This window comes from Patiria miniata, unplaced genomic scaffold (assembly GCF_015706575.1).
Source record: "Patiria miniata isolate m_02_andy unplaced genomic scaffold, ASM1570657v1 HiC_scaffold_3, whole genome shotgun sequence".
In the NCBI taxonomy this organism is placed as follows: domain Eukaryota; kingdom Metazoa; phylum Echinodermata; class Asteroidea; order Valvatida; family Asterinidae; genus Patiria; species Patiria miniata.
In genome coordinates this window covers 32,415,584-32,442,282 of record NW_024037069.1, presented here as the reverse complement: position 1 = coordinate 32,442,282, position 26,699 = coordinate 32,415,584, and the positions used below count along the sequence as shown (strand labels likewise).

At 39.9% G+C, this 26,699-nt stretch overlaps 1 protein-coding gene and 1 pseudogene across 1 annotated transcript; both read right to left on the bottom strand.

Annotated features, from left to right (window-relative positions):
• Positions 1 to 3,582: 3,582 nt before the first annotated feature.
• Positions 3,583 to 12,876, bottom strand: LOC119736705. Its single transcript, XM_038210718.1, has 8 exons — positions 12,744 to 12,876; positions 9,185 to 9,249; positions 8,420 to 8,761; positions 7,818 to 8,045; positions 7,177 to 7,368; positions 5,921 to 6,088; positions 4,209 to 4,345; positions 3,583 to 3,663 (listed from the first exon to the last, which is right to left on the bottom strand). The coding sequence occupies exons 2-8, from the start codon at positions 9,210 to 9,212 to the stop codon at positions 3,583 to 3,585; spliced, it is 1,176 nt and encodes a 391-aa protein (XP_038066646.1). The 5' UTR covers positions 9,213 to 9,249; positions 12,744 to 12,876.
• Positions 12,877 to 17,315: 4,439 nt separating this feature from the next.
• On the bottom strand, positions 17,316 to 25,993 carry LOC119736704 (annotated as a pseudogene).
• Between the last annotated feature and the right edge of the window lie 706 nt (positions 25,994 to 26,699).

Genomic DNA, 26,699 nt, shown 5'->3' with positions numbered 1-26,699 from the left:
TACTTCTGTTTTCCATCCATGTAAACACTACTGACATTTTTCTCCCAATCAGATTTCTCTGTTTAACTTACTGGTGCTGTCAATGTCGTGTTTTATTCCCTTGGTCAGGTACTGCTGTCTTGCCACATTTTAATATTAACTTCAAAATAATGGGTGAAAACATTTTCCTCAAAACGTATGAAATATGAACTCTGCAACTCTATCTGCTCCAGCATAATGTTCTTTTTTAATTGAAAGTTATTAAAACATGAAATCAATTACATTGATTAGTATTAATAATAATAATTGCATTAATATTGCGCAAAATGCATAAACATATGTTTTAATGCGCATTACAATAATTACTTGAAGGATAAAACCGTACTATTTTAATCAAAACTACAATACTATGCCATTATAGAGTAAAACCATTATACAATGAAAATTACTACGCATTTGTTGTGTTTTACATCTGATAATAATAAGCATTACACGTTTTATTTACTTGTTAAGCACAATGTTAACTTGTTAAGAATTATGTCCTCGGTTACTTTGTATAAACAACTAAAGGAAAACCGGAAAAAAATATCGCAGGTAAGAAAAGTATAATTTATATTATGAGTCTGGTTAGACCTCACCAGCCTATAAACATGAGAAATGCCCAAACTAAGATTAATTTAAGTAGCTTTAGAAACAGAATAGTAAGTTGTGATGGTGGATTTCTAATGTAAAGTCTATAAATTGACTAATTTGTAACCTACCAACTGTACAAAAATAGTCAAAAAGTTGTATATGTTGAAGACCCCAACTGATTTATAGTGGATTCTGATAGAAGAAGACCTGCTCTATTAAGTCATTTTAATTTCGTTGATTTTGGGAATGATACATTAGTACATAAATTTGGTCAAAGGTCACGATAAAATATTAAAGGTCACGTGACCTACTTTTCACAAAATTTAATTTTGACGAAAAAAAAGTTGATTTGAGCATGCAATTCCTATTATTTTGATACCAAAATTGCACATATTCGATGAAAAAAGGGTAGTATTTTACTCTAAAAATGTCAATTTTTTATGGTTTCTGCCCTGACCACATGGTAGGTCGGATCGGGCAAAAAATTGGTGTGCATTCATTGCTCATCAGGACCTACAAGCACAACAACATCGGAAGACATGAGGTAAAAAGTGCGTTGGTCTGACATGGAATGACCCTGCTACGTTCTGCACTCTCTGAAGTTTCATTAAATCGCACTGTGCTACACCATACAGTAGACTATTACAATAATCAGTACGACTTGTAACGAGTGAGTGAACCAACACTTGAGTATCCCAACGAGTAAGATATTTCCTGACACTACGTATTTGTTTTGTTGTACATCTGATAAATATAAGCATTACAAGTTGTATTTACTTATCAAGAATAATGTTAACTTGTTAAGAATAATGTCCTCGGTTACTTTGTATAAACAACAAAAGGAAAACCGGAACTAAAAATATCGCAGGTAAGAAAAGTATAACAGAAAAACAAAAACCAACCAAATGTTGATTCATAATAACTTAGTACTTTTTAGTAAAAATTTCAGTCAACCTTAAGGTTTACTTAACTACTTTACAATACACCCCAATACCGATTCATAATATCGACCTGTATAAAAAAATATATAATAACTTTTCGATTTCTGTTAATACACGTTAATGCAACAACTAAAGGAAAACCGGAAAAAAATATCGCAGGTAAGAAAAGTATAATTTATATTGTGAGTCTTGTTAGACCTCACCAGCCTATAAACATGAGAAATGCCCAAACTAAGATTAATTTAAGTAGCTTTAGAAACAGAATAGTAAGTTGTGTTGCTGGATTTCTAATGTAAAGTCTATAAATTGACTAATTTGTAACCTACCAACTGTACAAAAATAGTCATAAAGTTGTATATTTTGAAGACCCCAACCGATTTTTAGTGGATTCTGACAGAGGAAGACATGCTGTATTGAGTCATTTTAATTTCGTTGATTTTGGGAATGATACATTAGTACATAAATTTGGTCAAAAGTCACGATAACATATTAAAGGTCACGTGACCTACTTTTCACAAAATTTAATTTTAACGAAAAAAAGTTGATTTGAGCATGCAATTCTTATTATTTTGATACCAAATTTGCATATATTCGATGAAAAAATGGTGGTATTTTACTCTAAAAATGTCCATTTTTTATAGTTTCTGCCCTGACCACATGGTAGGTCGGATCGGGCAAAAAAATGGTGTGCATTCATTGCTCATCAGGACCTACAAGCACAACAACATCGGAAGACACGAGGTAAAAAAGTTCGTTGGTCTGACATGGAATGACCCTGCTACGATTTGCACTCTCTGAAGTTTCATTAAATCGAACTGTGCTACACCATACAGTAGACTATTACAATAATCAGTACGACTTGTAACGAGTGAGTGAACCAACACTTGAGTATCCCAACGAGTAAGATATTTCCTGATACTACGTATTTGTTTTGTTGTACATCTGATAAATATAAGCATTACAAGTTTTATTTACTTGTTAAGAATAATGTTAACTTGTTAAGAATAATGTCCTCGGTTACTTTGTATAAACAACAAAAGGAAAACCGGAACTAAAAATATCGCAGGTAAGAAAAGTATAACACAAAAACAAAAACCAACCAAATCATAAGAACTTAGTACTTTTTAGTAAAAATTTCAGTCAACCTTAAGGTTTACTTAACTACTTTACAATACACCCCAATACCGATTCATAATAACGACCTGTATAAAAAAAATATATAATAACTTTTCGATTTCTGTTAATACACGTTAATGCACAAAAGCCCATAGATAGATCAGGAAATATATATAGCAGATTGAACACTCCATATAATATTACACTGTAAAACTATTGAAGTCCCTTTTCACAGTTAGATGTTTTAATTTGATATCCTAATAAAATACTTATCATGGCGGCAAGCAATCAAAACACATTTCAGTATGCCTATACTCATTAGATCATATGTTCAATTCACTCTTTAGGTCAGAGTTTTACTTTCTACGCAAAGGCGTAGCCGGGGGGGGGGGGGGTATCTCCCCCCAATATTTTGTAAGGTCTGCCCGTTTCCATTCAAAGGCCCTTTTTTTCACCAGCACTCCCTCCAATATTTGTAAAGAATGGCCTTTTTTCTGCACAAGTGTCCTTCTTCAAAAAAAAGCTCCCTTATTTTTGTGCCAGCGGCCGTTATGTGTGCCTTTGTTTGAATTTCGCGCATGTATTGCCCTGGAAAACACCTTATATTGTCTGTTAGTGTGCATAATCGTCGGTTTTGAACAGTGCTCCAATCAATAGATGGTACCAGCCCCCCCCCTTTCAGTTTTGATTTTACGGAGGTCAAGAGTCTGGAAAAAAAAAGTGTCTACCTAAATAGCACGGATGTGTATAAGTGCCCTATTCCACCCCCTCCCCAATCAAAATGACCTTGCTACGCCAATGCTACACATAATCACTTACATTTGGTTACACAAGAGCACACGATCTGGTTTCCAAGATGCAACTTACACACTCCAGAAACTTGATTCACAGTTCAGAAATTGACCCTCTTGGTTCAAACGGCTGCCTGCATTTCATAGTTAGGCCTCCTCTCCCGTGCACGATTGAATTTAATGTATTTCCTCTGTACATATACCTGCAGTTGTAACAATCAGTGTTCCACAACATAATAAGCTTATTATCAATAAACTGATTATGAAGTTGATTGTTTTAAGCATATTACAAAATCAAGATTATAAAGACTTTACCAATGGTTTAGAGCATGATTCGTACAGAAATACTTTTTCGTACCATCCGGACGAAAATATTTCCTTGTTATTTGGGACGACCCAATTTCAACCAGATTTAAACCCTGCACGTTAGTCCTCTACAATGGGAAAAAGAACTCCCTGACTGACTACAACAAAGAATTTTTTGGAGTATTCAAAAACATGAATGCACACGACCATCAAGTACCTCTTCCCCTTCGGGTACGTCATAACTTCAACCCTAACAGTCCTGAATCCTCCAATTTGAATATGATTTTGGAGGCAAAGCATATTTTAAGGTCACAAATAGCCTCGAGCAATTGCTCGTGGTCCAAAACATAAATATACCAACATTTGTGGGGGTATAGGATGAGGGATACTTGAGGATAGGGGTCATTAAAGTTGGAAACATTTCGTCCACAACCCTACTTACCAAGCGGATGAGACCGGCAATGACGATAAATGCGAATATCAACACGATCCCTAGTAAAATCTCAGGAATGGTAGGCCTATTCTGAGCAGGTTTGTTAGCAGTTGGTGATACTTCGTCAGCCCAAACAAGCGTTGATCCTGAAAGAGACAAACGGCACTCAGATGCAATATCTGACTTTGTTCAATTGCTACTTGACTTGATTCAATTGATGTCTGACTAACCTCAATTGATATCTGACTTGATTCGATCGACATCTTTACACTGGAATCAGATGACCCAATCTCCGAGTTTCATTGTTCCAACCAATTGACCTATCGCCGGTTGCGAGTTAGCCACGCCCCTTAGATATATGAAATGCTTACAAGTAAACCGAGTTTTGTTTGTCTCAGATTTTGCGCGTTCTGCGTCCATTTGTATATCATTTTAATTGGACAATATTTCACAAGCTGCGTTGACGCGATACTAACGCAATTCTAACGCGATAGGTCAATAGACCCCTTGCGTCTGACGTCACATCCGAGGACCGTTTCTTCTCCTGCCCTGTGCGATACGCATTCGTACACATTTTATATTTGTATTGTCACTGAATTAAAGGACAAAAAAACAAACAAAACCAAACATACTTCTTCTTGCAAGGGGTTTATTAGACTAGAGGCTATACGTTGATGGTTTGATATACGCGATAACCCGCGGCCGCGATAACCCGCCGCCGTGAGAGGGCGATATCACGACCAACCAATATCGCCCACGGACTTGTCAGAACAACGTCTAGGGTTGCAGACCAGTAAATCGGTCCGAAATTGCCTACGCAGGCCAAATCACGATTTGCATGCCCTCAAAATCTTCAGTATTTGAGCATGCTGTGGGCCAAGAACTTGGGGGTTTGTAAAAAATATGGGTGGAAGCTGTGCACCGGACTGTGAGCTTGTAGTTCCGTTCAGTTTGGATGAAATTGGGCCCTTAAAGCGCTCTATTTCGCAATGGAGTGTAGGCATCGTTTTTCAACATGGCGATGGGCTTCAGGACTATTTTTAGGCATGATCATCTTCGGATGGAAATTTCTCCTAAAAGTCATAAGTTAACCCCACAAAACTTGAAAAGAAAATGAAAGATGATGAAATAAGCTTTAAATTGATGTGTGTCCCGAACACCTTGGAGAGTTGTGAGTATTTTCCCCGAATTTCTGAAGTGGGAGTATTTAATATTGGGGTCTATGGAAGTTTATTTACTGGTCTGCAACCTTTAGGAATCCGCTGAAATCTCCCCGGGAAAAATGTGGGAAACTAGTGCGCATGCACGACTTCTGCTGGCAATAACGGTCCATTTTCAGTCCTACACATACTACACATAACAAAAGAGCTGACCAGTGAAGTTGCACAAAGGTCTTGCTGCATCTTTATTGAACTGGAAGGAATTCGAGCGTTTGTTTCGGAAATTCCCCACATCATAGAAAAGAGGTCGACAGTAAAGTAACCACTGGGGACGAGGTTTTCTATGCGCATATTTTCACTCCTTAATTTTATTGACACTTCACCCATTCACCAGTTTCACCATTGACACATTTATCTTTTCACTGTATTAAGATTTTTTAAATTTTCTCTCAATTCGTGAGATTTCCAAGTCTTACTATGTAAAAACATCTGGTTACCGATTTGAACAGGTTTACGGTTAACCCCTCAAAAATGGCACCGACACGACACTGCTATACCTACCTAGATTGTTGGATGATTGGATGTAATGAGTTTTGGTAAGGCGTACTATTATGCGTTGGTTTTTGCCTTCAACACCCGTTGCCTTACACGTGCATGCTTCCTGACTGTCAACGGCAGGCACTTGGACTGATGCTGAAGTTGAATAGGTGTTGGTCCTCAACGACGACCCTGATTGATAAATTGAAATCCATCGATTTTGAAAGAACGTACCATTTCTAGTGTAAGAGGTAAGACAATTATTTAGTCGAAAAGAGAGAAGGGGCTGGTTTTGAAAGCCTAGTTGAGCAAGGATTTAACAAGGTTAATGGCTAGATCTCATTCAATGCCTTATGGCAAGCCTGGTGGGGCTTAAAGACAGAAACATGGTTCAACGAGAGAAAATAGTATTTATATAGCTGGAGGTACATCAGTGACATACGGAATCACGGACTGTCAGTTTTCAGGCAGGATCATTTGCATTTGCCCAAAACGTAATTTAAATTATCGTCAATAGGCTTTATTTGGTTTAAGGATCATACCAGTGAAATTGCTATCATTTAGAACAGACAATTGTAATTTTTGTTAAAAAAAGAGTACTACACTGACGAAATCGTCGACTGGGCTTTTCAATAGTGTTTGTTTGATCTTATTTGCTTTTGTCAATTCAGAGATATAATCAATTTAGTGTGATACACCAAAATCGATTTTATGCCACTTTTATGCATGGGCAGAGGTGTTTCGAGTACTTTGGCACAAACTCGATTTTTGTGTTCTGCAGTAAACTGGATTTATCTCTCGATTGACAAAAGCAAATGAGAGAAAACAAAAAGTATTGGAAAGTCTGGTCTTTTTTCTTTAATGTGATGCTCAAAACGATTTAATATTTAATATTAAAATTTTTTTTTTGATTGTACCATTTTTTTGGAGACAGGCTATATATGACTTGAAGCTTTGCATTGCGAATGAGATAAAATAGAAAAAAATTGCAGGTAACACCATGTGGAAAGAAATCTGTTCTTGGAAGAAGTGTGGTTCTGAAAAGAACCGATTGGTTGAGCGTAGAACTCGACGTTTCGGACAGTGTGCTGTGTCCGTCCTCAGACTGTTTTCTCAAAACGTGTAATTAACATCCACTGTGCTGAAATTTCAGATACTGAATATTCTTTGGATTGTACTGGTGTTGATATTTAGAAACGAACAAAGTACATAAGAAGCAAATTATTCCATATGTATTTAATGCCCCTAATGTATGGCTTTGACCTGACACTTGTACCTACCTGGATTGTCGGTCTGAACTTCCTCATGAGACACTGTGGTGTGATGAGCTTTGGTAATGCGTACCCTCATGCGTGCGCCTTTGCCAACAACAACCCCTTTTGCCTTACACACGAATACTTCATGATCGCCATCAACTGTTGTCACTTGGACTGATGCTGAAGTCGAAAAGGTGTTGTTCCTCAACGACGCCCCTGATCGGTAGATTGCAAATCGATGGATATATTTCGACAGATTTTGAAAAAGATGAATCTGATTAAAAGAACATACTATATTTCTAGTGTAAGAGGAAATCTCAAACAGCTTTATGAGATCTCATTCCATACAAACACCTTACATAAGCAAGCCCGGCATAGGGCCTAACCGTCAAGACAGAAATGTGGCGCCGTACATGTCAAGAAATCATCAGTGAACGGCCGGAGGTATCGATATACTGCAAGCTAGTTGACATTACCATCCCTGTTTATTTAGTACCGCATTTCCAGGATATGGAAAACCGGGTTGTTACTTTTAGCCTTGCGGTTTCGCAAAATATGTAAAGTAGGGTTTAAAGACGACTTGTTCCTTTTCTGGGAGTATAATTAGGCGAAGAGTCAAACTAAACAGCAATGTACAGCATTATGTTGGGAAGAATGCTGCTTACCAGTGTAGGCGGGTAGAACTTCAGGCCAGACTGATGTGGAGGCCTTTAGTTCAGTCTTCCCGCCCCAAAACAGGTGGATCCATCTCAGTTCAACAGCAGGTTTGACCTGCTCCATGACGCAGGTCAGGTTATGCACCGTGCTGTCGTGTCGTACTCTCATCTCACACGTGTCTGCGTCGTGGTCTTGATTGCAGCCGATGACGGTAGGATACGGACGTCTTGGGGAAACTGTTGGTGGGAAGAGTTCAGAAAGTAAACGGTTAACGTGGCTGTTATATAATAATAATAATAATAATATAATAATAATAACAATAATTCGCATCAAAATGGTTTTGGGGGAATCGGGCTGTAATAATTCTAACTTCGCTATTCGGGGCATAAACAGACGTGACTCGAAGTTTACTGACGTACGTTTACATGTTGCTAAAGTTCAAAAATTATATTTTTACATTTTTTTTGTTAAATTTAAGTAAAGTTTATTAGTTGCTTTTATAAACAATTTGTTTTCTACGATGGTCGAGCGCCCTCATTCGCTTAAAAAAAATTGCCAAATAAGCCAAAGATTTGGAAATCAGATCAGATCACGGCGTGTAATCGCTCACCCTTGACACAAACTTCAACTTGTCCCTCTTCTATCACCAAATGTGGTTTCAACTTCCAAAAGTAGCTTCCCTCATTGGAGGCGGTGACGTTCTGAATGACGAGACTGAACTCATTATCGATATCATAGACGCCCTCTGGGATCCCGTTTGGCAGGGGAGCCACTCGTCCCAAGGAGTACCAGATGAGCAAGGATGTGTCGCTCGTTGAGCCATAGTACCAGAACATCGCGTCAACGTTTTTTCGGGAGATTTCGCGAGATTTTACGAGAGGACAGGGCACGATCCCTCTGCTGCCTCGTTCCAAGAACACGGTTCCATCAGTGATCGCTAGGACGAATCCGCCTGAAACAAGATATCTGATTTTATTTTTAATCGTCTAAATCTCTTGCTCTGCAAAACTATTCCTGGAGTTGTGCTGTTTTTACTAAAGGCAAATGTTTTTTGACATTTAATATAGTCCAATCAAATGAAGTCAAATTTGATTTGAAGACCATTTTTTTAATGAACCAAAAGACATCCAGATTTGCCCTTGCTTGATTGTGTGTGAATGCAGTTACAAATGAAAAAATATTAAGGGAAAACCATTGCAGTAGTGCACAAAGCGTGGTTCAGCGATTTCTCCCAATGATGTAGGATTTACCGAACAGTATTTGCCCTAGTACCCAAATCGGTACTTTCCGTCCATTCCCCAAGCTCTTTTTTTGATAGATTGGAACTACAAAATATTGCGATTTACAATGAATTGAGATTACATAATGTACTTACAGCATATCAACAATGATAGCCACTGCATTTCTCATCAGTTGTTGTCTCTGTTAATGAAAGCAAAACTGCAAACAAACACAATATATTTATGTTGTTAATATTTTATTACATCTATTATAAGCCTTGTGAAACATCAAAGACCTTTTACTTTTAAATCCTTGCCATGAATAAGGCCATGCTGAGGCCCCAAATTCGATGTGTTATACGCTGTAGAAATGGTACATTCATTACCAGTCCTGATGCGTTCAACATTAATTTAATTTACGCGAACAATGATGACATTTGCGCAAGTGGGAAGGACTTTTTGTCGTCGACGAACGACGAACGTCGCCAACAAAGGCGAACGGTCTTACTGAGTCATTAGCTTTGTTTTCCATACGCCCAGTTACTCACTGAATATATATTTTTTTCAAGCTTTGTAAATGACAACATTAACTTAATCGTTTGAGAGACGGGAGGAAAACCACAGAATTTTCTTGTAAGAAAACATGGAATGAGGTAAGACTACAAACCAAATCCATGTGTGGACTTGGGCAGGAATCGAATCTGGGCCATAGAGGTGGAACTGGAAGGCAAGTTAAGCCGGCCTCAGGTCGACCCGCGATTTGCTTGCGCCACGACGGACTGTCGGCATCAAGTAAAACAATAATGCTCAGGTCACAAAACTGAGAAATTGTGTGATTCTCTTGAACAAGCTGCATCCCGACGTAAAATAATCGCAACCATGTTCATATCACCCTTAGCCATTCGCCCAGGCCATCGTGGCTTAGAGCGGCGGAGCTGCGAAAGCACGAAGCGACTGGAGCAAAGATTTAGTCAGCACGCACGAGTGGCGAAGCCACGAGGCCTTTTCTAACTTGATTTTGTTGAGTTATTCATATTTTTAGGCAAATAAGTAGAGTGCTGAAAAGTTAACTAATCACAACGCGGATTTTGCCTACTTGCTTCCATTTGTGAAAGAAGGGTGAGTAATGGAAAACGTAAGAGGAAATAACTGTAAGTTCAGACGAAAAAATAAGTTCATACACTCAAATAATTTCTTAAAATACTTGTATAAGTAAAATTAAAATAAGATAATGAAAGAACAAAATTAGGCAGTCACGATCTCGTGGAAAACTAGACTTTTTTTTTTTTTAATTTTGCGTCAACATCCGGGGCGCGCGCGTCCTGGTGGTAGCCACGCCCACTCGCGCCCTAAAAGGCTAATGATTGGTTGGAATTTTGCTACCCTTTTGGGGTAGCAAAATTTGGATTATAAAGAAAAACATAAGAAATTTTTGGCAAGTTGGAAAATGCTCCAGTCGCTCCAGTCACTTCGTGGCTTCGCCGCTTTGTCTATAGCCGGCGAGTCATTATCAAGGAGTAAGGAATACATGATCAAATGCACAAGTACTGTACGGAACTGTACTACTTTACTAGGAGAAGGAGTTGTAGGCCTACTTCTTGAAGATTCGGCCGGGGTAACGATCGTTTAGTTGCGCACGGTTATTGCACTGATCGATGGTCCTAGTTCATCCTGTTGGTTTAATTAGTTGAATCATGTGTAATTATATTGTGGTTGTATTCTACTCTAAAGCTTCGTGAGTGAAGAAAGTATGCCTACATTACGTGATATGAACCTTCCTTTTTGAAGTCGATACAGAAAGGGGCTACAGTAGCTGGTAATATCAGGGGTTTCCCGTACCCGGTGGGTAGATTCACGAAGGTGTCGTTGCCGTCAAGAAAACTTGCGATTGCCTCAGTTTGTTGGGGTTTCAGAGCACTGGAAATCCCCAATTTTCGCAACCCAAGGTCAATGGGAACTTTATACCTTTCGGTGCCAGCTTCCAACACCTCCATTTTAACGTTGTGGGCGATAGGAAATCCGAAGAAATTTGATGCAAGCGATTGAGAATGTTTGGTGAAGACTACACTAACATGCCGCGATAATCAGGTGTGTATGTAAACTTGTGTGTGTCGTCGTGCACGCCAAAACGCATCGCTAAGAGATGCCTGTTGAAATCAGTTAAACTCTTTTAGTTTCACACAATATAAATTTGGCGGGAGATAACTGACCACTGATAAACAAGGAGTATAAATCTTGATAGACAAACAACCATTAACTGACATCTGCTATCATAGCACTCCCTTTCTGAAAATGGACTGTACCATGTCAGGTAGATAACAAGGTCATCATTTATTTGTACAGTGGGGGTTTCCCCTGTACATCACCTACTGGGTGCTGGGCAGAAGTTTCCATAAATAGTATGGCACGCATGTAGAATTTCTCACTGCTTTCTGTATTTTTGTTCAAATCCAGACTGTATGCCAGTAAGCCTTTCAAATGCCATTGTAATTTTCCAGGTGAAAAAATCCCAGAGGTTGGGGACACTTGTAGGTGTTTGCGTAGATACTTGATGTCTGGCTTTGGAGCTGTGTAATCGAAATCAGTGAAATGTATGTATTTAGCAGATCAACAAAATGTGCATGCCAAATACTCTGTAGAAAAGCTTGATTTTGGTGCATTCCTTTTGTACAGTTTCTCTAAAAATTTGCATTGGCTCCATATTCTGCTTGTGACCCAGTTTATAAAGTGTTATGGAGAACCCCAGTCCATGATCCAGAGCACTGGAAATCCCCAATTTTCGCAACCCATGGTCAATGGAACCTCTATACCTTTCGGTGCTAGCTTCCAACACCTCCATTTTAACGTTGTGGGCGATAGGAAATCCGAAGAAATTTGATGTAAGCGATTGAGAATGTTTGGTGAATGCCGCGATAATCAGGTGTGTATATAAACTTGTGTGTGTCGTCTCGTCGTGCAAGCCAAAACGCATTGGCTAAGAGATGTCTGTTGAATATTCATATTTTCTTGATTCTTAACCAATCAGACTGCCCCGTCCAATTTTGGTTGCAAGTCTCATTGCCTTTGCACAACTGACAACGAGTTTTTCAAGTCTGTAATGCAGCACACGCATGGGATCGCACACGCATGGGGTCGAAAATGTACGTAGCGTCCCCGCTACAGCATGCGGTACGTCGTACCCCCGGCACAGAGCTTGGCAGTCGCGCGCAGTGGACGCGATTAAAACCACTCATTACAGACTTGATTTCAAGTCTAGACCGGGGCACGCATGCAATCACATCGGATTTCAACTAAACGAAAGAGTTCGCTCGCGCACGGCCCGCCGGCCGGCCAGTGCGGCAGTGTATACCGCCAGCGCTCGGTAGCACACCTCGGTATCTTTTCGTGGGATGTGCTTCCACTGTTCGTTTAAAAAAATGATTTGCCTCAGGTAACAATTGATAATTCGTTTCAGCAACAGATCTTATTTTATAACAGTACATTTAATACACAAGTAGTGAGAAAACCTTGGGTAGTTTATTTTTGTCACGAAAAATGTGAAGCGTATCGATAGCATATCGGTTAACTTCAAGCGTATCGGATTTTTTTCGAAGCGTATCGGCCCGATATCTTATTGTATGCCTGGCTAGAAGCCTGAATTGACAATTTATCATTAATCGTCCTGTTTACAATTCTTCATAATTAACTCTTATCAATACAAAATAATGCACCCACCAACAAGCACACTGTAAATACGTCACTAGTCCTGCTTACCGATACAAAGTGAGATAGTTGACACAAGGTCCTTCTGAAGCAGGTGTTCTAGTATGTATGGCCAATTAGTCGTTACTCTAGGTAGACTTCAAGTTCGATGTCAGAAAATATCCCAAGGGCACTGGTGAGGGAAGAGCGAGTGAAACCTAGTGAGGGAGAGCGAGTTGTAGCTATGTGGATATGTGGGTGAAGGTTGCTTATATAGCCCTGATCACGTGTCTATATCGTGACAGCTGCTCTGCTATCTGCTCAGCATGTTGACATATTGATTTGCAGCCTTGATTTGGTCTCAACACACTCATAATACACTACTATAAGTAAACAAGTTTAGACTAGACAGCGAGGAGGGAAATCATCAGAGTTCAAGTGGTTGAAGGGAAAATAATGACATTCCAGGCCAAACAAGGTAATCAGGTAGGGATTGAAAACCTACACTGATTCACTGAGGTGGAAAGTATCACTATGCCAACATGGATTGTTTTGTTTTCAAGCTTGGTTTTATGTCCGGTTCGGTCTTGTCTCTGGCTCGATAATCATTAATAACAATTAATATCAAACCAAATGGACACACTCAAAGTCGGCGTCATATGGTATGGTTTGATGTTCCCTGAAGCAAAGCATGAATAGACATGTTGAGTTGAAGTCTCTCAACTAATGGGCATAAAAATTGCATGAACAAGCTTAAGATTGAGAAGAGAGATCAACCTCGTAAAGGATTCTACCCCCACTCCCCTTCAGAGGCCCCATTGAAATTTCTCTGTGTTTCGAATACTCGGTCGGGATGCTCATACAATTATACCAGCAATGAGTCAAGTTTATCTTGTAACACATCAAGGCATACATTACAACGACTGAAAGCAGAATAATTTCAAACTAAACACATTTACTCGTATAAGTCAATTCTATTAAATTTGGACGATATTCTTTGTTGTAATAATTAAGAGACTCTATAATGATCATAATTAAATTACGAAATTCGTAACAAGAAATTATCCTTTAAACAAAACATTATTGGCCTAAAATCCATAGCTTATACATTTGTATCAAGTGAAGATTAATGTTTTTAGAATGTTTTTAAATTCCACATTGCTTTTATCAAATGAGACCCCTATCATATAGGCACACGCGCACACAACCTTTTATGCATATCATACTTGCGTGAAAGACGTTGTTTCACTTTGTTGCTCTCCTTTGTTTCTGTTGGAATCCAAACAAATGTTACAATAAAAAAACCCAAAGAAACAAAGAAACAAAAACCCATCAAAACTAGAGTTTTATCGCCCTACTTGTCCGTTGAGGAGAACCTATGATCCTACGTGACAATCGAGGGAAGGGTCCGGAATGAGTGGGATTCCCAGTGTGTGGTGTGGCGATTGGTTGATATTTACGACAGCTTGGCAATAACCGAATCAAAAATAAGCACCCATAAATATTAGCAGTGTTTATTCTTATCTCTATGTGCGGAGAAAATAAGACACGCTTGTTTGCAAATGAGTATAAAATAAAATAAATGTGCACCGAAAAACATCACTTAGACCTACTGAATCGTTCTGGGTTGACAACAAAAACACACAATTTCATGTTTGGGTATTTTGTTATACGAGTTAAATATTACAATGAAAAGAACTGAAATGGCAAAGCCGGATGCATGCAAAGAAGTTGTGGCATATTTATGAACGTAAACATGCATCGTACGTGTAGTATAGCATGTCGTGACCTTATCACGACAGTATTTTATACGTGTGGCTTGTATGCAGGGTGTTTCAATAAAAGGAAACCCAATTTTGAATAACCAGTATGGACAGACTAAATGTTTACTGGCTATGAAACTGGTATCATCTGAAAGCGTAATCTCTATGCTTTACAATGATACCTTGTTTACATGCATTTCCAGGGTCATGCATCACTGAGCGCCACTCACGGTCATGAGATTTTGAATTGCAGTTGGTTCACTTTCATAGGCATGGTGTGCATGAGTATAAGTATTCAAGAAGAAGACACGATCGAGTGCATAAAAAGGACCCCCCCCCCCAAAAAAAAAAAAGGGTTGGTTTCAAAACTGGATTTCATTGTTTGCCATGAATTTCTCGTTTTGACCAGTCCACGTTCAAAACAATGTGCTATTTTTTCTGAGGATTAACATTCAAGCCATTTCACAGACATTTCCGTAACAATAGGCACACCGTGCCCAGTGTTTTGTTTTTCGAAAGTGAACCAACTGCATGTTTTCATCCAGTTTTCAAGACAATGTTGCTCAGTGATGCATGACTCAGAAAACCTAAACATAGTATCATTGAAAAGCATAGAGATTACGTTTTCAGATGATACCAGTTTTACAGCCAGTTAGCATATCGTCTGTCCATACTCATTCTTTGAAGTTGGGTTTCCTTTTTGTTGAAACACACTGTATATTTTGTTGACAGCAGCTGGCAGACTTCCTGGTATTATCGCAAATTCATGCATATACACACACCATATGGTGTATTTAATCTCCATGCATCAGGCTTCCACAATAATGCATGCAAATTATAAACGTTATATATTCAGTGCATAAACAGCTATCTAACCAACAATATACTGCAGCACATGAAGTTGACGTACGTGCATGAAAACGGACCTCGACGTCAGTGGCGCACCCGGGGGGGGGGGGGGGGGCTCGGGGGCTTGAGCCCTCCCCAAGAGATTGTCATTTTTTTTCGGGGGGGGGGTTTCAATTTTTTTTTAGTCCCACGATTTGACCGTGGTAATATGTATGTGGCCTATTTTCGAGTAGTATAGTGGTGTAAAGACGCCACCAGCGTCGAAATAGTCCGTCCCCCAGAACCCACATTGTTTTGTATGTGCCAACAAATTTTGGGCAACATTTACAAAATTCAAATACCTTGCCTTGTTAAACTATAGGTTATACAAAAGAATCCGCGAGAGAGTAAGATAGGCCTATATGTTTCGATCCAAGCAGTATTTCTCCCAAAATGTTAACCACCCAGCAAGCTAACTGCGTAGCTTTACCAGGAAATGGAAATGGAAATGGAAAACCACATTAATGCACTAAACCCCATAGATATCAGGAAATAAATAGCAGATTGAAAATATCTACATTCAGATAATAATTACATTGTACATCTATTGAGTCCCTTTTCACAGTTAGATTTTGAAATTTGATATCCTCTTAAAAGCACTTATCATCGGCAAGGAATCAAAACACATTTCAGTAGGCCTACTCATAAGATCATATTTTCAATTACTTCTTAAGGTCACAGTTTTACTTTCTACATATAGGCGTAGCCATATTTTGTAAGGTCTGCCCGTTTCCATTCAAATGCCCTTTTTTTCACCAGCGCTTCCCCCAATATTTGTAGAGAGTGTCCTTCTTCTATTAACAAGTCCTTTTTTTCTGAACAAAGTGTCCCTTTTAATAAAACCCTGCCCTATTTTTGTGTCAACGGCCGTTATGTGTGTCTTTGTTTGAATTTCGCGCATGTATTGCCCTAGAAAACACCTGTTGTCTATTAGTGTGCATAATCGTCGGTTTTGAACAGCGCTCCCATCGATAGATGGCACCCCCCCCCCCCTTTTCAGTTTTGATTTTACGGAGGCCAACAGTGTGGAGAAAAAACCCAAACGTGTCTACCGAAATAGCACGGATGTGTATAAGTGCCCTTTTCCATACTCCCCTCCCCAATCAAAATGACCTTGCTACGCTACTGCTACACATAATCACTTATATTTGGTAACACAAGAGCACACGGTCTGGTTTCCAAGATGCAACTTACACACTCCAGAAACTTGATTCACACTTCAGAAATTGACCCTTTTGGTTTAAATGGCTGCATTTCATGGTTATCGCCGAAAGTAGTTCGAACTTGTGCGTCAGGCCTCCTCTCCCGTGCACGATTGGATTCATTGCATTTCTTCTGTACATGTACCTGCATTGATAACAATCAGAATACAACAACATACTAAGCTTATTTCAATGAACTGATCATGAAGTTGATTATATTAAGCATATTATAAAACCAAGATTAATAATGATTTTACATGCAGATGGTTAAACATGTTTTACACGGAAATAAACTATTTTGTACCATCCGGACAAAAATATTTCCCTGTTATTTGGGACAGCCCGATTTCAACCAGTTTTAAGCCTTGCAAAGTCCAAGGAAAAAGAACTCACTGACGGACTACAACAAAGTGTTTTTTTGAGTATTCAAAAACATGATTACACACGCCCATCAAGTACTTCTTCCCCTTCGGGTACGTCATAACTTCAACCCTAACAGTCCTGAATCCTCAAATTTGAATATGATTTTACATTAAGAGGCAAACCAAAATTCTAATGTCACAAATAGCCCCTAGCAATTGCTCGTGGTCCAAAACATAAATATAACAACATTTGTGGGGTATGGGATGAGGAATACTTGAGGTTAGTGGTCATTAAAGTTGGACACATTTTGTCCACAACCCTACTTACCAAGCGGATGCACAGAATGGCAATGAAGATAAATGCAAATATCAACGCGACCCCTAGCGCAATCACAGAAACGGTATTCTGAGCAGGTTTGCTGGCAGTTGGCGATACTCCGTCAGCCCAAACAAGCGATGTTCCTGAAAGAGACAAACGGCACTCAGATTCAGTATCTGACTTGGTTCAATTGCTACTTGACTTGATTTAATTGATGTCTGACTTGATTCAATCGATATCTTTACACAGGAATCAGATGACCCAATTTCCGAGTATCATTGTTCCAACCAATGGACCGATCCAGTAAGCACCGCCCCATGGTATTCTGACTAATCACAACCGTGATGTATGTCTGACATGCGTGCACAAAAGTCCGTCATGCGTGCACAAAAGTCCGTCATGCGTGGACGCGCGTATTATGCGCGCGGCAGGAAAATGCTGCGTGGCATTGGAGAGGAGTACGTGTTAATTTGCCCACGTGCGCAGTGGGAGGGGCTTACTGGATCGGTCCATTGACCTATCGCCGTTTGCGAGTTAGCCACGCCCCTTAGACAACCTTATGAAATGTTTGTACACGGAGTTTTGTTTGTCTCAGATTTTGCGCGTTCCGCGTTCATTTGTATATCATTTTAATTGGACAATATTTCACAAGCTGCGTTGACGCGATGCTAACGCAATTCTAACGCGATAGGTCAATAGACCCCTTGCGTCTGACGTCACATCCGAGGACCGTTTCTTCTGCAGTGAATCCCATAGCAAGGCCTGTCAGCGCCAACTGGCATGGCTCTAATGTATCTCAGTCTAAAGGTACCTAAACATAGATGGTTTTGGACAAACTATAGCTTGTTGAAAAGCTGATGAATAGGCCAACAAACTGGCAAATCGGCAAGGTTTCAGACTTGAAACTTTTGGAGTAAACGTTAGATGTAGTACATGATGCCAATAGTTTCGTTTTTGTGCGGTAAATCCCATAGCAAAGCCTGTCAGCGCTTAGAGGTTGACAATTTAGTAACCACTGGGTTCGAGGTTTTCCATGCGCATATCTTCACTCATTAATTTTATTGACACTTTACCCATTCACCAGTTTCACCATTGACACATTTATCTTTTCACTGTATTAAGATTTTTAAAATTCCTCCCAATTCGTGAGATTTCCAAGTCTTATTGTGTAAAAACATCTGGTTACCGATTTAGACAAGTTTATGGTTAACCCCTCAAAAATGGCACCGACACGACACTGCTATACTTACCTATATTGTTTAATGATGGAATGTGATGAGTTTTGGTAAGGCGTACTATTATGCGTTCGTCATTGCCTTCAACCCCCATTGCCTCACACGTGTATGCTTCCTGACTGTCAACGACAGCCACTTGGACTGATGCTGAAGTTGAATAGGTGTTGGTCCTCAACGACAAGCCTGATTGATAAATTTGAAATCCATCGATTTTGAAAGAACATACCATTTCTAGTGTAAGAGGTAAGAACATTCTTTAGTCGGAAAGAGAGAAGGGGCTGGTTTTGAAAGCCCAGTTGAGCAAGGATTTAACAAGGTTATTGGCTAGATCTCATTCAATGCCTTATGGCAAGCCTGGTGGGGCTTACCAAATAAAACAGAAACATGGTTCAACGAGAGAAATCGGTATTTATAAAGCCGTAGGTACATTAGCGACTATACGGAATCACGGACGGTCAGTTTTCAGGCAGTTTTCATTTGCATTTGCCCCAAAAGTAATTTTAATCATTGTCAAAAGGCTAAATTTGGTTGAAGGATCGTACCAGTGAAATTAGTTTCGTCTGGATTGCTATCATTTAGAAGAGGCAATTTAATTTTTGGATAGAAAAAGAGTACTACATAGACGAAATCATGATTGGTTATCAACACTTTTTGCACTATATATATGACTTGAAGCTTGGCATGGCAGATGAGATAAAGTAGAAAGATTGCAGGTAACACCACGTGGAAAGAAAACCATTCTTGGAAGAAGTGTGGTTCTGAAAAGAACCGGTTGGTTGAGCGTAGAGCTCGACGTTTCGGACAGTGACAGTGTTTCCGTACGTCCTCAGACTGTTTTCTCAAAACGTGTAATTAACATCCACTGAGCTGAAATTTCAGGTCCTGAACATTTTTCTTTGGATTGTTTTGGTGATGATATTAGAAACGAACGAAATACACAAGAAGCAAATGATTCTATAATGTATTTGCTGCCCCTTATGCATGGCTTTGACATGACACTTCTACATACCTGGATTGTCGGACTGAACTTCCTCATGAGACACTGTGGTGTGATGAGCTTTGGTAAGGCCTACTTTCATGTGTGCGCCTTTGCCAACAGCAACCCCTATTGCCTCACACACGAATACTTCATGATCGCCATCAACTGTTGTCACTTGGACTGATGCTGAAGTCGAGTAGGTGTTGTTCCTCAACGACACCCCTGATTGGTAGATTGCAAATCAATGGATATATTGCGACAGATTTTGAAATTGATGAATCTGATTAAAAGAACATACTATTTCTAGTGTAAGAGGAAATCTCAAACAGCTTGATGAGATTTCATTCCATACAAACACCTTACATAAGCAAGCCCGGTATAGGGCCTAACCATCAAGACCGAAATGTGGCGCCGAACATGTAAAGAAATCATCATTGAACGGCCGGAGGTATCGATATATGGCAAGCTAATTGAAATAACCATCCCTGTTTATATAGCACCGCATGTCCAGGATATGGAAAACTGGGTTGTTACTTAGCTTTGCGCTTCCGTATATTATGTGTAGTAGGGTTTAAAGACGACATGTTCCTTTCTGGGAGTATAATTAGGCGAAGAGTCAAACTAAACAGCATTATACAGCATTTTGTTGGGAAGAATGCTGCTTACCAGTGTAAGCGGGTAGAACTTCAGGCCAGACTGATGTGAAGGCCTTGAGTTCCGTCTTCCCACCCAAAAACAGGTGGATCCATCTCAGTTCAACTGCAGGTTTGACCTGCTCCATGACGCAGGTCAGGTTATGCACCCTGCTGTTGTCTCGTACTCTCACCTCGCACGTATCTGCGTCGTGGTGATGATTGCAGCCGATGACGGTAGGATATGGACGTCTTGGGGAGACTGTTGTTGGGAAGAGTTGAGAAAGTAAACAGTTAACGTGGCTGCAAAATAATGATAACAACGATAATGCGCGTCAAAATGACGTAGGTATGGTGGCCCTGAAGGGACATCGCATATCGCAAACGTGTGCGCACACGTGTGCGATGTCGCGAAATTTATTGCGAATGTGTGCGCACACGTATGCAATGTCGTGAAACAATTCGCGAATATGTGCGCACACGTATGCGATGTCGCGAAATTTATCGCAAATATGTGCGCACACGTATGCGATGTCGTGAAATTTATCGTGAATATATGCGCACACGTATGCGATGTCGTGAAACAATTCGCGAATATGTGCGCACACGTATGCGAATTTGTTTGCAATGTCGTGAATTTTATCGCATACCTTGTCGCATACCTTTCAGTAAAATTCCTAATGAACTGTGGAGTTGTAGCAGCTAGTCTGGAATCTAGACGTACTGTTAGATATAAATAGGGTCTGACTAATATACCTTCGCGCGCACGCTGTTCCTCGTGCAATCGTTACTACTAGTACTGTCGAGCGCAAACTTGCCACTTGCGCAACTTTGAAATGTGCGGGCGAAGTTTGAAACCTGCGCAAATTTCAAAGTTGCGCAAGTAGCAAGTTTGCGCTCGACAGTACTAGTAGTAACGATTGCACGAGGAACAGCGTGCGCGCGAAGGTTTATTAGTCAGACCCTATTTATATCTAACAGTACGTCTAGATTCCAGACTAGCTGCTGCAGCTCCCCAGATCATTAGGAATTTTACTGAAAGGTATGCGACAAGGTATGCGATAAAATTCACGACATTGCAAACAAATTCGCATACGTGTGTGCACATATTCGCGAATTGTTTCACGACATCGCATACGTGTGCGCACATATTCGCGATTAATTTCACGACATCGCATACGCGTGCGCATATATTCGCGATAAATTTCGCGACATCGCATACGTGAGCGCACATATTCGCGATAAATTTCGCAACATCGCATACGTGTGCGCACATATTCGCGAATTGTTTTACGACATCGCATACGTGTGCGCACATATTCGCGAATTGTTTCACGACATTGCATACGTGTGCGCACACATTCGCGATAAATTTCGCGACATCGCATACGTATGCGCACACGTTTGCGATATGCGATGTCCCTTCAGGGCCACCATACGTAGGTGTGGCCTTTTCGGGGAATCAGGTCGTTCTAACTTCGCCATTGGGGCATAAACAGACGTGACTCGAAGGTTTCTGACGTACGTTTACATGTTGCTAAAGTGAAAAGAGATCGTAAAGGGGACGAATCTCCTGTTTATGGAAGTCAGAAATCCAGGGTGGAGATTTAAGTTTAAAGTTACAATCATAATAATCACTCACTCTTGTCGCAAACTTCAACCTGTCCCGCTTCCATCACTTTTAATTGTGGTTTGACCTGAAAGTAGTAGGTTCCCTCATGGAAGGCGGTGACGTTCTCAATGATGAGATTGAACTCATCGTCGATATCATAGACGCCCTCTAGGATTCCGTTTGAGGCACTCTTCCTCTGATGTACGAGATCAGCATGGATGTCATGCTGGTTGTGCCATAATACCAGTACATGGCCTCGATGTCACCTGGCGGGATTTGGCGAGATTTGACGAAAGGACAGGGCACGATCCCTCGGTGACCTCGTTCCAAGAACATGGTTCCATCAGTGATCGCTAGGACGAATCCGCCTGAAACAAGATATTAGATTTTATTTTAAATCGTCTAAAATCTCTTGCTCTGCAAAACTATTCCTGGAGTTGTGCTGTTTTCACTAAAGGCAAATGTTTTTTGACATATAATATAGTCCAATCAAATGAAGTCATATTTAACTTCAAGTCCTTTTTTTAATGTGAGCCAAAAGACATTCACATTTGCCCTCATGATTGTGTGTGAATGCAGTTACAAATTAAAACTAGAGGTTGTATAGGAACAACCACGCGGTGTTGGGCAAGGGATTACCGAAAACGTTGCCACACACATCAACTCAAAATATGCATGTTTAAATCCATGTTTGACTTTTCAACATGCCGCCAGAGGGCGCTCTAACATTTTGTGACGTCACCTGTAAAATTGTTGTACAGTACTGTCTAGGCAGCCACTCGAATCGTTGAAAGCAAGTTCGCATCTTCTGCCAATTTCAATTAATAAGGCACTTCCGGTTTTGACCTGAAGGAAGGGTCACGTGATTTTGCACTTAAAACCAAAAATTAAGACCCTGCAATATTGTATCGATTGCCATAAAAAACAAAATCAAATCTGATGCAGTTGATTTTATATTGCTTATCAAAGATTAAATATGGAAATATTTATTGCTTGTAATATGACACATGATGACGTCATTGTGACGTCATCGCCAGAAACCCCCAGAGATATATTTACTCTGCTATATGGGTCATTCTATAAATTTGGGGTCCAAAGTGTGACATTTTCCCCGTCCCTGTTACCTTGGTAGTTTGTAAATTGCCATTCAAGCATCATTAAGAATGACTTCAAATGATTGTTTATTTGTTGGGTCGGTAGTTTGCTATTCATAATCACTCTTGGAGGACGACTGCATTAAGGAGTGCATCAGAATTATACAATCATAGATGTCAGATGTAACAGGGACGGGAAAAAAGTGGACCCCAAATTTATAGAATGACCCATATATAGCCACATCTTGATTTATATATCTCTCACGGTTGATTTTTTAGCAATTATTTTAGGTTTGAAGGTCTTTTCTTTATAACTTCCGATCTGATGACGTAATCCATGTTTTTGCGCACAGGTCTTTTCTGCATTAAGTTCATCATGTATGTTAGGTTTGAAGCGATCACCGCAAATTTCGTCACATACATCAAGTGATAATGCGTTTTCGACGTTTTTTAAACTGACGCTTGAGAGCGCTCTAACATTTGATGACGTCACCTGTAAGATGTTTGTACAGTACTGCCTAGGCAGACACTCACATCGTTGAAAGCAAGTTCGCATCTTCTGCCAATTTCAAATAATAAGGCACTTCTGGTTTCGACTGGAAGGTAGGGTCACGTGATTTTGCACTTAATACCAAAACTGAAGACCCTGCAACATTGTATCGATTGCCATAAAGAACAAAATCAAATCTGTATTTTACATTGCCTTTTAAAGATTAAATCTAGAAATCTTTGATTGCTTGTAATATGATACTTGATGACGTCATTGTGACGTCATCGCCAGAAACCTCCAGAGCTATATTCACTCTGCTTTATATAGCCACATCTTGATTATATCTCTCACGGTTGATTTTTTAGCAATTGTTTAAGGTTTAAAGGTCTTTTCTTTATAACTTCCGGACTGATGACGTAATCAATTTTTTTTCGCGCACAGGTGTCTGCATTATGATCATCATGTACATTAAAGAGATTGTGGAATGCTCGAAGACATTTCCGTCATTTTTGGGGTATATGTAGCCTAAGGTGTGATAAAATAAAAACGACTATTGTTTCTGTCATGAAATGAGTACAAAGGTTACTTTTGAGAGCTATTTTTCAGGTCCTGTTTCGACCCGAACGTGCAATTTGTGTAAAAGTCGTCGTTGCGGGCAGCAAACAAAACACACTGAATCGTGACGTAATAAACAGGAATCGTTTATGCTACTCTGCATCGGGAGTCCTGTTTATTACGTCACGATTTACTGTGTTTTGTTTGCTGCCCGCAACGACGACTTTTACACAAATTGCATGTTCGGGTCGAAACAGGCATGACAGGACTTGAAAAACAGCTCTCAAAAGTACCCTTTGTACTCATTTTATGACAGAAACAATAGTCGTTTTTATTTCATCACACCTTAGGCTACATATACCCGAAAAATGATGGAACTGTCTTCGAGCGTTCCACATCCTCTTTAATTTTGAGACGATTACCGCAAACTTCGCCACAGACTTCAAGTGAAAATGCGTTTTTGACGTTTTGTAACCTGCCGCTAGAGGGCGCTCCAACACTTCATGGCGTCACCCATTATTTGTTTTGAAAGGTCAATCCAGGCAGACACTTAAATCGTATCTTTTTCCACTCTTAACTTATCAGGCCCTTCCGGTTTCGACCGGAAGGAAGGGTCACGTGATTTTACTCGCAAAGGATAAATGAAGATCATGTATTACCATGTCGATTCCCACAAATTTCAGGTTCCGGTCTCTCACGGTTGATTTTATATGGAATTTCAAAGATTAAATTTATTCAACTATCGAGTGACGTCACGTGACCCATGATGACGTCATGATGACGTAATTGCAAAACAGACCATCTGCGGTGGATTGGGCATTCATGTATTGAAGTACATATATATTTCCATTTCTCCAAACAGTTCTGGAGAAGGATTTCTTGAGAATATGCTGAGAAGAATAAAAACAGTAAAATCTTACAAAACCAATAGGTATTGGGCTCAAGGCCCAACACCTAAAAATATTAAGGGAAAACCATTGCAGTAGTGCACAAAGCGTGGTTCAGTGATGTCTCCTAGTGACGTACATGTATTAGGATTTACCGAACAGTATTTGCCCGTAGTACCGACATCGGTACTTTCCCGTCCGATCCCCAAGCTCTTTATTTGATAAATTGGAACTACAAAACATTGCGATTACAATGAATTGAGATTACTTAATGTATACTTACAGTATATCAACAATGATAGCCACTGCATTTCTCATCAGTTTGTTGTCTCTGTAAATAAAAACAAAACTGCAAACATACCACCATATATTAATATTCTATTATAACCTTTGTGAAACATTAAAGACCTAGACATGAATAAGGCCATGCTGAGGCCCCAAATTCGATGTGTTATACGCTGTAGAAATGGTTACTTCATACCCAGTCCTCATTGGTGCGTTCAACATTAATTTAATTTACGCGAACAATGAAGAAATTTTCGCAAGTGGGAAGGACTGTTTTTCACTAACGTTGACTAATGTCACCAACAAATTTAAGGCGAACGGTCTTACTGAGTCAATAGCTCTGTTTTCGATACGCCCAGTTACTCCCTGAATATTTCTGTTTCTAAAACTTTGCAAATGGCAACATTTAACCTAATCGTTTTAGAGATGGGTGGAAAACCCCAGAATTTTCTTGTAAGAAAACATGGAATGAGGTAAGACTACAAACTAAATCCATGTGTGGACTATAGGGCAGGAAATCGAATCTGGGCCACAGAGGTTGAACTGCATGGAAGGTTAGTTACAAACCACTGCGCTGATCATTGGGTATGGGTCAATGAAACATCCCAAATACAATCTCAACTCCCTGGGGAAGATACAGTTTGATGCTGCCATTCCGGCGCAAGCAGCTAAAACCAATCACAATTACCATGACAGTTTATCATTATTCGTCCTGTTTACAATTCTTCTTAATTAACTCTTATCAATATGAAATAATGCACCCATTAACAAGCACACTGTAAATACGTCACAAATATTGCTTACCGCGCCGATACAAAGTGAGATAGTTGACACAAAGTCCTTCTGAAGCAGGTGTTCTAGTATGTATGGCCAATTAGTCGTTACTCTAGGTAGACTTCAAGTTCGATGTTAGGAAAGATCCCAAGGGCACTGGTGAGGGAAGAGCGAGTGAAACCTTTGTGAGGGAGAACGAGTTGTAGCTATGTTGGTATGTGGGTGAGTTGCTTATAGCCCTGACCGTGTGTCTATCATGACGCCTGCTATGTTGACATAGTTGCAGCCTTTGATATCAACACATCATGATTAATAATCAAGTTTTTATTTGTTTGCTTTTATCGCTTGGCAGTTGGCAAACAAAGCACAATAAATTTTGCCGTCGTATTTATTTTAGACAAGTTAGTAGACAACGAGGAGGGAAATCACAGTTTTAGTGGTGGAAGGGAAAATATAATTTATGATATTACAGGCAAAACAAGGGAATCAGGTAGGGATTGAAAACCTACACTGGGTCACTGAGGTGGAAAGTATCACAACGCCATGAGTGTTTTATTTCAACCAAGGTGTTATGTCCGGTTCGGTCTTGTCTCTGACTCGATAATCATCAATAATATTATCAAACCAAATGGAAAGTCTCAAAGACGGCGTCATATTATAGGATTTGATGTTCCCTGAAGCAAAACACGAATAGACATGTTGAGCTGAAGACCTCAACTAATGGGCATAAAAATTGCCTTAAAAAGCTGATGATTGAGAAGAGAGATAAACCTCGTGAAGATGTCTAGCCCCCCCCCCCCCTTCAGAGGGCCGCCTGAAAGTTCTGTGTGTTTCGAATACTCGGTCGGGACTATGCCAGCAGTGAATCTCGTAACCCATTGAGGCATAAAATGCAACGACCGAAAGCAAAAT

Bases quoted from the DNA above. Each gene is read 5' to 3' on its own strand.
- LOC119736705 (XM_038210718.1), bottom strand. From the start codon at position 9,212: ATGCAGTGGCTATCATTGTTGATATGCT. The intron at 7,369-7,817 runs GTAAGCAGCATT...TCTACCGATCAG, and splicing joins AGTTCTACCCGCCTACACTG to GGGCGTCGTTGAGGAACAAC. The intron at 6,089-7,176 runs GTAGGTACAAGT...TTTATCAATCAG, and splicing joins AGTTCAGACCGACAATCCAG to GGTCGTCGTTGAGGACCAAC.